Here is a 15,122-nt window from a genome sequence, read left to right as displayed (position 1 = left end):
CATAAATAGAAAAATAAAATTTTACGATCTCGGTGAAAAATGATCTTTTTCTGATTGGCCCGGGTCTCGGATGTTTATCTGTATATATGTATTTGTTATAAAATATAGTATCGTTGAAGTCAATATCCCATAACACAAGTCTAGAACTTACTTTGGGGCTAGCTCATAGATAAAATTGATAAGGGAAGATGTGGTATCTTACGAGTTTATTACGAATACCGATGTCTGCACATTTTCACACATTCGCAATCGAGCCGGGTTGCTATGACAAATCAATTTTAATTTCTTTTATTTATGGGCTAGCTCAATCTGTGTGATTTGTCGTAATATATTGATTGATTGATTGATAGATAGATAGCAATGAATGTATACCTGGGCGGCGGCGGCGCGGCGGCGGGCTTGGCGGCGGGCGACGCGGGCGCGGCCGGAGACGCGGCCGCGCGCGGCGCTCGGCTCTACACACAATGTATAATATTTACTTCATTTGTCCTAACACAAGGACAAATCATTTCATCAGAAATTGGACCTTAATAGGCACATTACCACGCCTTATTCTATGTTAGCTATTAAATGCCCTCGGGACCAGTTTTTTCTTCGTGCTAAAATGGGATCTCACGGGAGCAATAGTTTTTTTTCTAGGATGAAAGGTATCCTATGTCCTTCTCCATACCCTTATCGATATATGCAAAACATCAAGAACATTGAGTTGATAACGCGTGAAGAGAATAAACAAACAAACAAACTGTCACATTTATAATATTAGTCGGGATTTACCCGAGCTACACACTAGCATTTCGGAACGGTTATCGCTCAGAAGAAAATGAAAACAAAAATTGATACAACTTGTAATGGTTCGTCAGAGACTGTGCACAGCACAGTATATGCAATACTCACGATCTGCGTGCGATGCGCGTGCGCCGGCGGCGGCGGCGGCGCGGACGCAGACGGAGGGGGGGGGGAGCAGGCGGCGGCGCTGAGGCGGCGCTCGATCTCCTGCTCCTGCTGCAGCGCGCGCACGAACGCTGTCTTCAGCCGCGCCGTGTGCTCCGCCTGCGCACGACTGTTACACTGTACATCTGTACTCCTGTACACTGCACACTGCCAGCCGGTGACGGCTTCCGGCTTCGCTCGGATAAAACATTTATTTATTCATAATCGACGCGAATGCCGGTGTACGTTCCAACCTATACATAAGGTATATTGGTGGAAACTACATGAAAATCCGTGGAATAGTTTTTGAGTATATCATTAACAAACAGACAAACGCGGCAGAGAAGTTTGTTTTACAAATTTAAAAATCAGTACAGCCTAAAAAACTAAATCAACACAATAGACAGATAAAACTAAAATATCATTGTTGTCACTAAAATGCGAAGAGAAAACAGTAAAAACAACTTTTTGTAATCCGAAGGACTACTTAATCTACTATACTAATCTTTCGGCGCACACGTCGTTAGTGTCGTGTTAGTGGCCGCGCTCGGCAGTCGTCGCGCGGCACGAAAGAGACGCACATATACAGCGTGCTAATTTTAAACTTAACCGACTGCGTATAAGTGATTCCCTCCTAGAACCATTTAATTCACAGACGCGACGGAGATTAAGACACCATTAAAGCACAAGCCGCTTCAGACTTTTTTAGTCTATACTATTATTATATTATTATAAATACTATTATTGTAAGCGTTTGTGAGTTCGTGTCTAGACAACGGAAATCGTTTGCATTTAACGACCTTGCGCAAAATTATTTTTTCTGGATAAGTTAAGTTTGAATTAAAATAATCGACAAATTCAGTTCTACTTGACATAATTACGATTAGATTAGGTAAGATGTTTGAGGCGGGTAATCTCCGAAACCACCGAACCGATTTCAAAAATCCTTTCACCATTAAAAAGGTACATTTCCCAAGATTGCTTATATTCCATCTGAAAACTCTCATCACATTCTTAGCTTATAGTGTAATAACCTTAAGAGCCCTTTTGACGTTCCCGGAGACGCAGAGTTCGCACAAGCGGCGCGCGGGCGCGGCCGAGAATGTGGCGTCCGGGCGCGGCGCGCGGGGCTGCGGCGGCTGGGTGGGGGCGCGCTCCCAGCGCCACACCGGCGTGAAGTCGCAGCCGCACTGCGCGCACACCGCCGGCACCGACGACCGCGGCATGCTGAGTGTGGAAACATTTATTTTATAAAATCAACCCCCACATTGATAAAATTTGGGGGTGAAAGTTTGTGTTCCGCTTTCGTAGAGAACTTCACGCGGGCGAAGCCGCGGGCAATGGCTTATTTGATCAACACTCACCGATCTTCGTTGGTGAGGTAGTCCACCACGTGCTCAAGCCCCACCAAGTATACAAAGTCCGTGTTGCTCGGAGATGGAATGAAATTCATCTCCGGCGGGGGCGGTTTGGGGGGCGGGATCTGTGGAATTAACATGATTTTTTATTATTCTATTTATTTTGTAAAAAAATAAAACAAAAATAAAAGTAAATTTATTCAGATATTACGTCCATTAGTATGTTTAGGCCACGCTATATTATAATTATATATATATATTTGAAATATTGATTTGTAAATTACTTTATTAAACTTATAATTAGTAAACTTTGGTCAAGAATAATATAGGTTAGGAGTAGATAGTTTTATGTGTATACTAGCGGCCCGTCCCGGCTTCGCTTGGGTACAATTAATACATTATACACATAAACCTTCCACAGGAATGGAATCACAATATCTATTGGTGAAAACCGCATGAAAATCCGTGCAGCAGTTTTTGAGTTTATTGCGAACAGACAGACGCGGCAAGCGACTTTGTTTTATAATATGTATATGTAAGGATGTAAAATGACATCCCGCTAATATTTTAAATGGGAAAGTTCGAAGAAAATTTCGCAGTTTCAGCTGTGATTTTCGAACCGGCAGCCGGCCTGACGCCAACCCTCCTTGGGAATGCTATTGATGCCTATCAGTTGCCCAGGTTATGTATCCCATAGTCGCGGCCTTAGAATGGACCACATGTCACAACTTGCTAACCATATTATCCTACCATTATAAGTTGATTTTTTTCTGGCATGATAGGGGTCAACACTGTTCAAATGAGTTTCTTTCGGCATTTCTTCTCAGCAGTGGTCGTTCCGAAATGCCAGCAGTTTGTAGATTGTGAGAAATAACTATTTAATATAAAAATTGACGTGAAAAAGTGCCTGTGAAGTTTTAATTTCTGAATAAATTAACACTCATAATTTGTTTAGCAATTTGTTTACTCAAGTTCTTGAGTTAGCTGTGGTCCATTTTAAGGCCTCGACTAAGGGATACATAACATGAGCAACTGATAGGTATCAGCAACATTCCCATGGACGGTTGACGTCAGACAGGCGGCCGGTTGTGTAAACACATTGAACACATCGAAATTATCTTAATACAAATGCACGAAACTGAAAAATGATATGGTAAATCGAGTATATCACATTCATAACAAGTCTCGAACTAACTTACTTTGGGGCTAGCTCAATCTGTGTGATTTGTCCTAATACCTATACCTGTCCTAATACATATACCTGTCCTAATACCTATACCTGTCCTAATACATATACCTGTCCTAATACCTATACCTGTCCTAATACCTATACCTGTCCTAATACCTATACCTGTCCTAATACATATACCTGTCCTAATACCTATACCTGTCCTAATACATATACCTGTCCTAATACCTATACCTGTCCTAATACATATACCTGTCCTAATACCTATACCTGTCCTAATACCTATACCTGTCCTAATACATATACCTGTCCTAATACCTATACCTGTCCTAATACATATACCTGTCCTAATACCTATACCTGTCCTAATACCTATACCTGTCCTAATACCTATACATGTCCTAATACATATACCTGTCCTAATACCTATACCTGTCCTAATACATATACCTGTCCTAATACCTATACCTGTCCTAATACATATACCTGTCCTAATACATATACCTGTCCTAATACCTATACCTGTCCTAATACATATACCTGTCCTAATACCTATACCTGTCCTAATACCTATACCTGTCCTAATACATATACCTGTCCTAATACATATACCTGTCCTAATACCTATACCTGTCCTAATACCTATACCTGTCCTAATACCTATACCTGTCCTAATACCTATACCTGTCCTAATACCTATACCTGTCCTAATACCTATACCTGTCCTAATACATATACCTGTCCTAATACATATACCTGTCCTATACCTATACCTGTCCTAATACATATACCTGTCCTAATACCTATACCTGTCCTAATACCTATACCTGTCCTAATACCTATACCTGTCCTAATACCTATACCTGTCCTAATACCTATACCTGTCCTAATACATATACCTGTCCTAATACATATACCTGTCCTATACCTATACCTGTCCTAATACATATACCTGTCCTAATACATATACCTGTCCTAATACCTATACCTGTCCTAATACCATAACGCAACTTACATTAAAGGCGTCGCAGGAGAGACGCCAACGAGAAAATGTACCACACAACAATCGCATTTCAACCACAACATTCACATAATGAACTTTAAGTTTCCATTTCGAATTATTAACAATCACTTCGAGTATTTTCATAGCATATATTTATTTTCCAAACATGTTTTGAATCTTATAAAAAGCACAAGATATCAGCGGGATTTTAATAAATATTATCGTAATATTATTATTTTTTACAATTAATTATACGGTAGATCTTTCAAAACTAAACAAATCATTAATTTATAATAGCTTGTGACTATTATGTGTGCTAGGCGAAAATCAACACCTAAAGTGTACAAAACATCTACTATACAGAGGACAAGCCGATGCAGAATAGAAATAGGAACTTCATAATATTGCATGCATTTTAATTTTTCGCGTTAGGCAGGCCGGCTGGTTAATATTATAAAGAGAAAAGATTTGTATTTTTGTTTGTCATGACTAAACTCAAAAAGTACTAGGCCGATTTTGATGAAATTTGGCACAGAGATAGACGAAACCTTCAGGAGTGACAAAGTGAGCGAAGCCGGGGTTGGACGCAATTATACTTAGGCAGTGAATTATACTTAGAAATCTTTTTTGTTTTTCAAAAAATGACTTCAGTGTATAAATAATTTGTAATGTGCATAGATTTTCATTCTTATGTGTATATTTCAATAAAAAGACATGACAACGCGGTTTACATTTTTTAAAGTACCTACCTACTTAAATGAATCCACACTTCCTTATCCATATTCATACATACTAATCTACTGTCTGTCACGCCTTCACGGCTGGGCCGCACACCCCTGGGCCGACCCCAAGGTCAAATATAACCCACAATTTGACCGCAGGTGGAACTGCGCACAATAGCATTTTACTCTACCTACCTACCTTTTTTGAATTATTGTTGTGTACAATACTTTATTTCTGTACCAACACTGTGTTGTAAATTATGACGCCTATTGAACCTAAGAATGCAAGTCAGCGTTGTCGTGTGAACATACTTTGTTATCAGATTGTAAATAAATAAATACTTCGTACTATTTTTGACTGAAAATTTAAAATTGATTAGTTCAATTATTATTGTTATCTGCAAAATGTTTAGTGAAAAAAAAAAGATTATTTTTCTGATGTAAAAAAAAACTTCGTTATGTAGGCATTGATACGTCTTTCTACAAATATATAAATTATCAAAATCATCAAAGTAAAAAATTCGTAAAAGTACAGTTTCGTAAAAAGGCAGACAAAAAATCTTTTAGGTAAAAGAAATCTGCTTGTTTCATTTACTATCTGTCAGATTAATTATTCTGCAACTATTTTTTATTTAAGCATATTGTTTTAATATTTATTACCCAGTAATAAATATTAAAACAATATGCTTAAATATATCCACAGGCTAATTTAAAAAAAGACATTGTAATTTATAACTGCACTGGCCACCAATATTGCACTAAATAAATAAATTCGGAACGTCATTCCAATTTTAAATATTTTTCTCTCACAAAATTTGCCGCCGATTTTGTGTTCCAATATTATGTTTTTACATTTCAATTGCCACTACACAGTTTTGTTTATAACGACCATAGAAATATCAGACCATAGTTGTGAGTGGTATCGCAACTCACCTGCAACAGAGTCTTCTCCAGCTGTTTCCTGAGAGCCAGCTTGGCGGCCGCCTGCCGCTGCGCCGGCGTCTGCGTGTCCTCGGAGCTGCGCGAACTGGCCTGCGTCGGGAATCGTTCATCATCATCTATCTTTATATTATTTATTATACATAAATATCACATGTGCTTTTTAACTAATATCAAAATTTAATGTGAAGAAAACAAAAAATTTTTGGAAGGGAAATTCCAGTTTTCCAGAATTCCAACATTAGTGGTACCAAAATATATTCTTGCCGGAACCGAGCCACTTCGATGGCTCCATCGGAAACTGCCATTCATGGACACTCGGGACAGGCGAGGAGAGGAGCCATCGACTGTGGGGAGAAGCCACAATCGCACATGTTCTGAGACTGGTCAAGCATACCCCACCTAGCCAGATTGTGTTTGCACCGGCCCACTCGAGTGCGCAGTCTGTTTAGCGACTTCCAAGTGGGCCAGGGCTCAGTGGGCCAGATCATGGCCAGGCGGAAGATCTCGCAGGGCAACGAAATCGCGCACTTTGTGGCGTCTCTCCCATGACTGGAGACTGGCGATTTTGATCCGCGGATAGTAATAATACATTTGGTAACAATTTCCTTCTGCGCATGTCCTTACAAGGATAGTATAATCTATGTCCTTACAAGGACAATGTAATTCCTTGTTACATTGATGTAACAAGGAATTACAAAATAACAAAAAGCTCCTTTATATTATGAGCCACGATCTTTAGTGGCCAGCATTACATATTTACATACAAGAGAATATCCTTATTTTTAAATTAGTTGGCTTATACTAAATTCAGGGGTAAAATAATTCCCGTGGTACCTTTCGGAGACTATCACAGGGACCATGGGCAAACACTCAAATATGAGTGTTAACATCGTCGAGATAAAATTAAAAGGAGAAGGTACATGATTGAAATCACATTTCCATACTCACAGCATCGCTGGTACTACTGGTTACCGACGAATTATCCTGAGCAGGCTAGCAATTGTTAAATCAATCAATCAATCCAAAATAATCTCAGCAAATTCATTATCCGACATTAACTATACGAAATGTTAATTATCTGAAGGTATGTTTGTTGCCTCTCTACGATTAAACTCAAATCAAAATTCTTTATTAAACTTAGGATACATCACTTATTGACTTCAAAAAATTACTTCGACTAAGTTGACTTTTAAAAGCTCAGGTGAAGAAGAAGCGGCGCAATAAACTTCACCGCAGTCTTTTCTCCAAGTGATCTTCAGATTGACTTTTTCCTAATTTCAATTTTGATGTAATTATATGAAGTTGAATGAATAGGAAACGTTTTCCTATTATTTGTATGTGCAGAGGTTATTTAAAGATTTGACATAAACACAAAATAAATACAGGGTGACTTTTTATACATTGTCAATATATATTGTCTACATGCTCCATGATTGTGTACAACTTTTAGTATGGGAGTAACTCGGACATCGCGAAAAAAAAATCAGCTGACCTATTCAAGGTTGCTTCCATACGAAAAGTTGTTCAGTACCATCGACTGAGCATGTAGATAAAATATGCCAAAGTATAAGAAATCACCCTGTATATATATACCTTAGCAGAGGCCTGGTGCGAGGCGGGAGGGGGCGCGGGGGTGATGGTCACCGAGGGGGTGATGCTAGCGCCGCCTGACGACGACGACTGACGAACAAACACTACATTATTTTAAGGTTCTTTATGTTCTAGAACATTTTGTATGCCATTTTAAGGTACAGCCAACATCAAGTTACCCCCGCATGAACCACTATGGGGCTGTTATAGGCGGCGGCTTTGCAATGAATTTGGGTAGGTTGATGTGCTGTTGGCTGTATATAGGTATACACTGGATAACTTTTGACGTGCAATACATCGTGTTCTTACCTTTCCATTGCAATCTACTCTCAATTAAGAATCACGACCTGCAAACAGCTGATTGTAAAACCATAGCCGAACTTCAAAATTTTAAAATTGTTTACACCCACTATGGGCTTTGCGGCGTCACAGTCCAGAACACAACCTGAGATGTGAGTCGATGTCGGGCAAAATAAAGAACATCAATTACGGCGTTCCAAGCAAAAGGGTGCCACTGGGTGAGATTCTAGTTTCAGAGACATTCGACATTTTGTGAATAGAGGTGGAAAATTGGCATTTTGCGATATTCATACAATAAACGTCTCTAAATCATGTACACGACGTGATAAAATTTGAATTGTATGTTTAGTAACTAGAACTATGGCTTTTAATGTCTGTTTCGCAACAATTTGACGACCTCGGTGGCGCAGTGGCAAAGTGCTTGCCACTGAACCGAGAGGTCCCGGGTTCGATCCCCGGTCGGGTCATGATGAAAATTGATCTTTTTCTGATTGGCCCGGGTCTTGGATGTTTATCTATCTAAGTATTTGTTACAAAATATAGTATCGTTGAGTTAGTATCCCATAATACAAGTCTAGAACTTACTTTGGGGCTAGCTCAATCTGTGTGATTTGTCCTGATATATTTATTTATTTATATTTATTTATTTGATTTTTATGTGAACTTTGACATTTCTTTTTTATAATAAATGTGAATAAAGTTAATTGTTTTTTTATTATTTCATACTAGCTGCGACCTTAACTCATCATCATCATATCGAGTGTGTTATCGCTAACACTGGTGTCAGATTTTATTCAAGTCGCCTAAAGGCATATGACATGACTTTCACGACTACTTACCGCCATCTAGTGGCAGGTAGTCGCTAACACACTAGTGAACTAAACTGTCTACCAGAGTGCAGGTTTCCTCACGATGTTTCCCTTCAGCGGAAGCAAGTGGTGGTCTATGAAAACTAATATGAGTCAGATTGGTATACAAACTCATGTGGCACGGCGTCTTTACCATTACACCACCACCGCTTCACTCAATACCGCCCAACCTAAACGCCACAATTATGAACATACTAGCTGCGCCCCGGGGCCTCGCTCCCGTGGGAGTTCGTGAAACATAAAGTACTCCAGCGTTATTCGAGGTTATATTCCATTCGTGTACCAAAAATATCATGACAATCCGTGCTTTATGATTTAGCGTGAAAGAGTAACAGACACACAGACACACACACACACCTGTGGTCGCGGCGGGCCCGCGGTGAGCGTGGCGCCGCCGGGCAGACTGGAGGAGCGGCGGGCGCTGGTCACGCTCACGTGCGCACTCGGCCGCTGCAACCGACACGCAACACGTGCTTTTCTTTATTTGACATTATCCACCTCGGTGGCGCAGTGGTGGAGTGCTTGCCTCTGAACCGAGAGGTCCCGGGTTCGATCCCCGGTCGGGTAATCATGGAAAATTATCTTTTTCTGACCCGTCAGACAGATCCAAAAGGAATACATAAATAGACAGCACTCAACGGGCAATACTAAGCATTGAACTTGTATCGCGGGTCCGACGGACAGGACACCAACACAGAAACGGGTCACAACACAATCAGAACAGCAGACAAATATTTGTGATCACAGGTACAAAAATTTGCCCGCGCTGGGAATCGAACCCAGAACCTCGAGGGTAGTAAGTATTGTGTGCCAAATCATTTATTTACGTATTCCAACGAAGCAACCTAAAAAACCCTCAGATGATAGATAAAAACTTCATTCGCAGCAACAGAACACATACATATCAAAATAAAAAATTACACAAGTACAATACTAAATGCACAGATAATATAATCACATATTATATACTAGCTGATGCCCGCAACTTCGTTCGCGTGGCCGAACAATTTTCGGTAAGGAATAAAAATTATTAGAGAAATTTAATTGTACAGACAAATGTAACGATACCTATACATACAGAAGATGCTAATCAGACTGAAAAAGTATATTTTCTATAGTTTAGCTGAACTGTTATGACTCTTCTTCAGGTGTTCCACATCTTCGATTTTTATACTTCAACAGAAAATGCTCATCACACTGAACAACTTTTGTTAAGCCGTCATCTCAATATTTCCTATAGTTTAGCTGTACCATCATTGTTCTCCATCAGGTGTTCCAGTTTTCAAGATCATTTATACCCTATATGTTGCCCAGGCTTAATAGCTATATAACAAAAAAAAAAGTTTCATTCAAATCCGTCCAGTACTTTCGAAGATTAGCGTGTACAAACAGACAGAGTTTTTTTTCAAATTCTTTCTCTGTTACTATGACTCTATCGCTTAATTTTGTTGGAATTTTTTTTCTAGTGTTTTATTATATGTATTGTTATGTGATGAGAGAGAGAGAGAGACACATGCAAAAGCAGCACATGTAGTACACGTACCTTGGTGTGCTGGTGCGCGGGCGGCGGTGCAGGGGTCACCGTGACGCCGGGCGGCACCACGCAGCCGCTGCCCGCCAGCGCCGTGCCCGTCGTGTCCTATAGTTACCGTTCATATAACAAGTTCACATTTTTTTTATTGCACTTCACGTGTTAACATGTCACACAAATTTAAAGTATTTGGGCGGCTGGCTGCCATTTACATAAATAAATACAATTAGTTATTATGGTTTTTTTTATAATATAGGTGAATCGTAGGTGTATTATATAGTACGAGTGTATGTTGAGGCCCGAGGCTTTAGTCGAGAGCCGTGAACACACGCATTATGAATAAAATAAAGATGAAATACAATGTGACCTTGGCGGCGGGCGCGACAGAGGGCGCGCGCTGCGCATGCCGCAGCTTGCGCAGCAGCACCAGCCGCGTCTCCTCGCCGCGCAGCTGCTCGCGCAGCGCGCGCATGCGGCGCTCGCGCTCCCAGATCTCCGAGCTCGGCAGCTCCTGGGATATGTTACACTTCATTGCGCGATTGCCCAAAATATATCGTATTGTCGGTAAAACAGCTCTTATTCTCATCGGCCCAAACGTCACAATGTTGTTACTATAAAACGAACGTGCGACCATTGTACTGAAATAATGACTCGGTGTTAACTGTGCCGGCGGTCGTATTCCTTTGTGAATGACATGAATGTGTTAAAATTTACGTAAGAAATTGACAATCCAATATTGAATATATACAAGCAGACCTAAGACTAACATGCGTACTGATGGTACGTGCGCGTTTATTAAGCAATTAATAATGAAACGCAAAAGTTTAAAATTAGTCAATAAGTGATATAGGTAGGTATATCACATATATATATATATATATATGATACCTTTTGACTATGTACATTATGAACTTTTATATATTATTAGAAAAAAAACATTGTAAGAAACAATAATGGTAAGCCGATCTGGCATGATAGGGACCAACACTGTTCAAATGAGTTTCTTTCGGCATTTCTTCTCAGCAGTGGTCGTTCCGAAATACCAGGTAGTTTGTAGCTTGTGAGAAATAACTATAAATATAAAAATTGACGAGAAAAAGTGCCTGTGAAGGTCTAATTTCTGAATAAATGATTTGAATTTGACATTGAATAATTTAGAATGTAAATACCTTGTGTGCCAAAAGCAGCGGCGGTTCGTTCTCATCGTCGGAGGAGTCATCGTCGCGGGGGTCGCGCGGGGACTCCGGCGCCGCCGCGGCCGGCGTTATCGACACGTTCACAGAACTCGAGTTCAGTTTGCTGCTCAGGTCTGTGGACCAAGTACGGGCTTGCTTTTCACCATCACCACCATCGAATCGATTCGAAGTGAGACGCGTGATTTCGCATCTCACTTTCGAATAGATTAAAAGTGAGATGCGGAGAACCAACCACATTTCGGTGTGGTTGACGTTATGTCACAATGGCGCGCTGTGATTGGTTAGTTGCGCGATCGAATCAAAGTCGCACTTCACACACATATTTCTCTCTCATTTTTCAATCTCACTAATATTATAAAAATTTAAGTTTACATGTTTGTCACTTCTTTACGCTCAAATGGCTGGACCAATAATTATGAAATTTGGTGTGGAGGTAGCTGATACCTTGCATTAACACATAGGTAACTCTTTATCCCGAAAGTAAGCTATTCTCGTAGGATTTGGTCAAAGTCTGATAGTAAATGGAGCTTTATAAAGTAGAGATACTGTACTACCGACAACTGTGACACGGGTATTAATTATGAGTACGTGTATTTGTTACTCTTTCACGCAAAATCCACTGGATGGATTGTTATAAAATTTGCTACACGGATAGAACATAACCTGGAATAACACACAGGATACTTTGTATCCTGAAATACCCACGGGAGCGAAACCCCGGGGCTCGGATAATCTCATTTAACAGACCAGAGAAGGGCGGCGCGGAGAGGTCGGGCTTCCGCAGCGGCGGCGGCGGCGGCGGCGGCGGCGGCGCGGCCGGCAGCAGCACGATGTCGGGGCTCTCCGCGTAGCTGCGCTGCTCCGCGCGCGGCCGCAGCACCCGCCGCCCGCTCGACCCCTATTCGGTACAATATACACTCAGATTTGAGTATCTTTCTTACCTAAATTCATTGTGCTTCTTGCATTTTATATCAAATTCACTCACTCCCTCAGCAACCGGGTGCTCCGTAATTGGAATAGATTACCAGAGGAAGTGGTTTCTGCACCACCAATAAACTCTTTTAAAAATAGACTTGACAAGTGGATAGAAGTGAACAACGTGTCACTGTTGTATAAAATCTGAATCAATATAAAGTTATTAATTGATATGACTTTTTATAGTGAAATATCTAGAAACTTTCAACGCTGCTTGAAATAGACACATCAGCTGCTAAATAAATCTTTAATCCCATCCTAACTAATATTAAAAATGCGAAAGTAAGTTTGTTTGTTAGGGCAGGACCACACTTCATGCCTAAAAAAGCTAAAAGTAGCTCTTCAATTATATTTCTCAATGCTAAAAGTCACCTCAATCCAAGTCTATACAAGCCAACTGTTTCGACGTGAAAAACAACGGACAAACTTTTACATACATCAGTACAATAGTATGGATTTGTTTAAGAAAAAAAAGAATAGAAACAATGACCTATTTACATGTTATCCATAGATCATAAAATAACAAAATCTCAGATTTAAAACTTAATCTTAAGAATACAATAAAAAAATTCTACACACGGGGGACACAGATGATGCTATGTTGACAATTGTTATCTTATCTGTGGCACAGATAATATTGGCCCGAGATAAACTGTCTCAGTTACCAATTATTGCCTAAAACACCTCTTATCTTAATAGGAAAATTTATCACATGTAATAATACGTATGCAAATTGACAACATGCTTGTGGTTCCTCCTTAGAATAGGACCAATCATATCCATCCGTGGAGGTCGTAGTAAACCACAAAGGAACACAGCCTAGGCAGCTTATTTAGCTGCAATAATTGTTACAGTTTATATATTTGCATCAAATATATAAACAGTATGCAATAAGCTATATCTATTATATATAGATATATATATATATACTATATATAGTAATTCTCATAGGATACTGTTTATTTCCGATGAGGGCAATGCCTAATTATAAATAATAAAAATTAATTTAAATATATAACAAAATATTTACAAGAAACATATGTATAATTAACTGAAAGGTTACAATAAATAATTACAAAAATGATTCATACTCACTCTATCAATCTTGGATGCGTGAAGGAAAATAAAAAAAAAAAGTGTTAGTTACTTTAATTATTTATGTTAAAATTTATGTCCAAGGTTAAAATGGTTATTTATTCAGCAAAATAGATCCTACTTCAATATTACAAATAAGGTAAAGAGATATGAAGTTTATTAAGAGATTTAAAAAATATATTATAAAGGCTAGAATCTCGAGATCCGTCTTTTATTAAATGGGTATTTAGCTATGTGCCTAGTGGTCACAGGTATTTTTTTTCACATGCTGTCACCACTACGCAGGTAGCTAACAGCGCTGGTAGAGATCGTTAAATTTCGAGCTTCATGAGAAAGGTTTATCACAAACAAAATCACAACAACAACAAATCTCTTTGAATTAAAATAAATTATTAATTAGTATCAGTGAAAACAGTTTGTAAGACTATATAACAATTCAATAAATAATAATAATAAATCAATATTCAATAAATAAATAATTAGTAGGGAATTTAAACATGCATACCTTTACTTATTTTCAGAGTGAGAGATAAAATCATGATTTTTTCTAAGCTATTTAGAAGAATAAATAAAACGCATGAATTTAGGCAATAAAAAAATGGAACAGTACCTTGCTAGATGACCATATGAGAATCATCACTTATTGAAATCATTTTATGACAAAAATCAACAACAAATATTATAAACTTACTGATTGAATATGTTATGTATAAGGACTTTTTAAAAATGAATGCTTACATGAGGCGGAGGTTGAGCGGGAGTGATAGTTAATCCACTAGCCGTTAAAGCTCTGAGCTCACTCAGCTCTGGAGGTAAGGACCTAAAATTTTAATCAAAAATTTTAAACATCACTTATTCGATATTAAAGTACTCATTTATTATAACATATTGATTATGTATATAATATGGATAAATTACCTAACACTTAGGTCCACCGCCGAATCGTCAACATCCATTGCGATAGGAAATTAATTACTCACTCTGAAATTTAAATAAATCAATAGTTTTACCAAAATCAATCAAATATCATTGCTTATTATTTTGAAAAGTAACTGGTATTTCTGTTTTCGTGTAATAAGTTGTGAAACTTTTTTATTGGACATTGGAATTCGTACGACACTGGAGCAAATTATGGAAATATTGAACACGCATTCATTGACCGGTTGACAGACCAAACGTAATGCAAGAAATTGAGTGACAAGACAATGGTCTCGGTGGATCACAATATTTTATATAATTTTAATACATTCCACCAAAAAATTTCATAACTACAGAAATCTAAAATGATTACCGCAAAGTTATTTAGCAATATCATTCGCTTTGAATTATGTTTTATTAACAAAATAGTCCAACAAAAACACAGCGTTGCGAAGACAATACGGACGACATTTAATTAAATGTTGCCATATAATTCTTGTATTT

At 38.7% G+C, this 15,122-nt stretch overlaps 1 protein-coding gene across 5 annotated transcripts in view; it reads right to left on the bottom strand.

Annotated features, from left to right (window-relative positions):
• LOC128680699 (serine/arginine repetitive matrix protein 1-like) overlaps positions 1 to 15,122 on the bottom strand; it is a 24,202-nt gene extending 9,080 nt beyond the window's left edge. For 4 of the 5 annotated variants that reach the window (XM_053764017.1, XM_053764018.1, XM_053764019.1 and 1 more), the window contains exons 1-15: positions 14,992 to 15,122; positions 14,619 to 14,681; positions 14,439 to 14,520; positions 12,378 to 12,528; positions 11,604 to 11,743; positions 10,802 to 10,945; positions 10,447 to 10,542; positions 9,261 to 9,353; positions 7,738 to 7,824; positions 7,093 to 7,137; positions 6,136 to 6,234; positions 2,295 to 2,413; positions 1,965 to 2,157; positions 895 to 1,050; positions 373 to 455 (exon numbers count right to left, since the gene is read on the bottom strand). In XM_053764017.1, coding sequence (XP_053619992.1) covers positions 373 to 455; positions 895 to 1,050; positions 1,965 to 2,157; positions 2,295 to 2,413; positions 6,136 to 6,234; positions 7,093 to 7,137; positions 7,738 to 7,824; positions 9,261 to 9,353; positions 10,447 to 10,542; positions 10,802 to 10,945; positions 11,604 to 11,743; positions 12,378 to 12,528; positions 14,439 to 14,520; positions 14,619 to 14,656 — 1,526 coding nt within the window. In that variant the 5' untranslated portion in view covers positions 14,657 to 14,681; positions 14,992 to 15,122. The remainder of the gene's footprint in view (positions 1 to 372; positions 456 to 894; positions 1,051 to 1,964; positions 2,158 to 2,294; positions 2,414 to 6,135; positions 6,235 to 7,092; positions 7,138 to 7,737; positions 7,825 to 9,260; positions 9,354 to 10,446; positions 10,543 to 10,801; positions 10,946 to 11,603; positions 11,744 to 12,377; positions 12,529 to 14,438; positions 14,521 to 14,618; positions 14,682 to 14,991) is intronic. The other variant, XM_053764021.1, reaches the window with a different exon arrangement.

Source organism: Plodia interpunctella, chromosome 25, assembly GCF_027563975.2.
Source record: "Plodia interpunctella isolate USDA-ARS_2022_Savannah chromosome 25, ilPloInte3.2, whole genome shotgun sequence".
Lineage (NCBI taxonomy): Eukaryota > Metazoa > Arthropoda > Insecta > Lepidoptera > Pyralidae > Plodia > Plodia interpunctella.
This window is presented reverse-complemented; position numbering and strand designations above follow the sequence as displayed.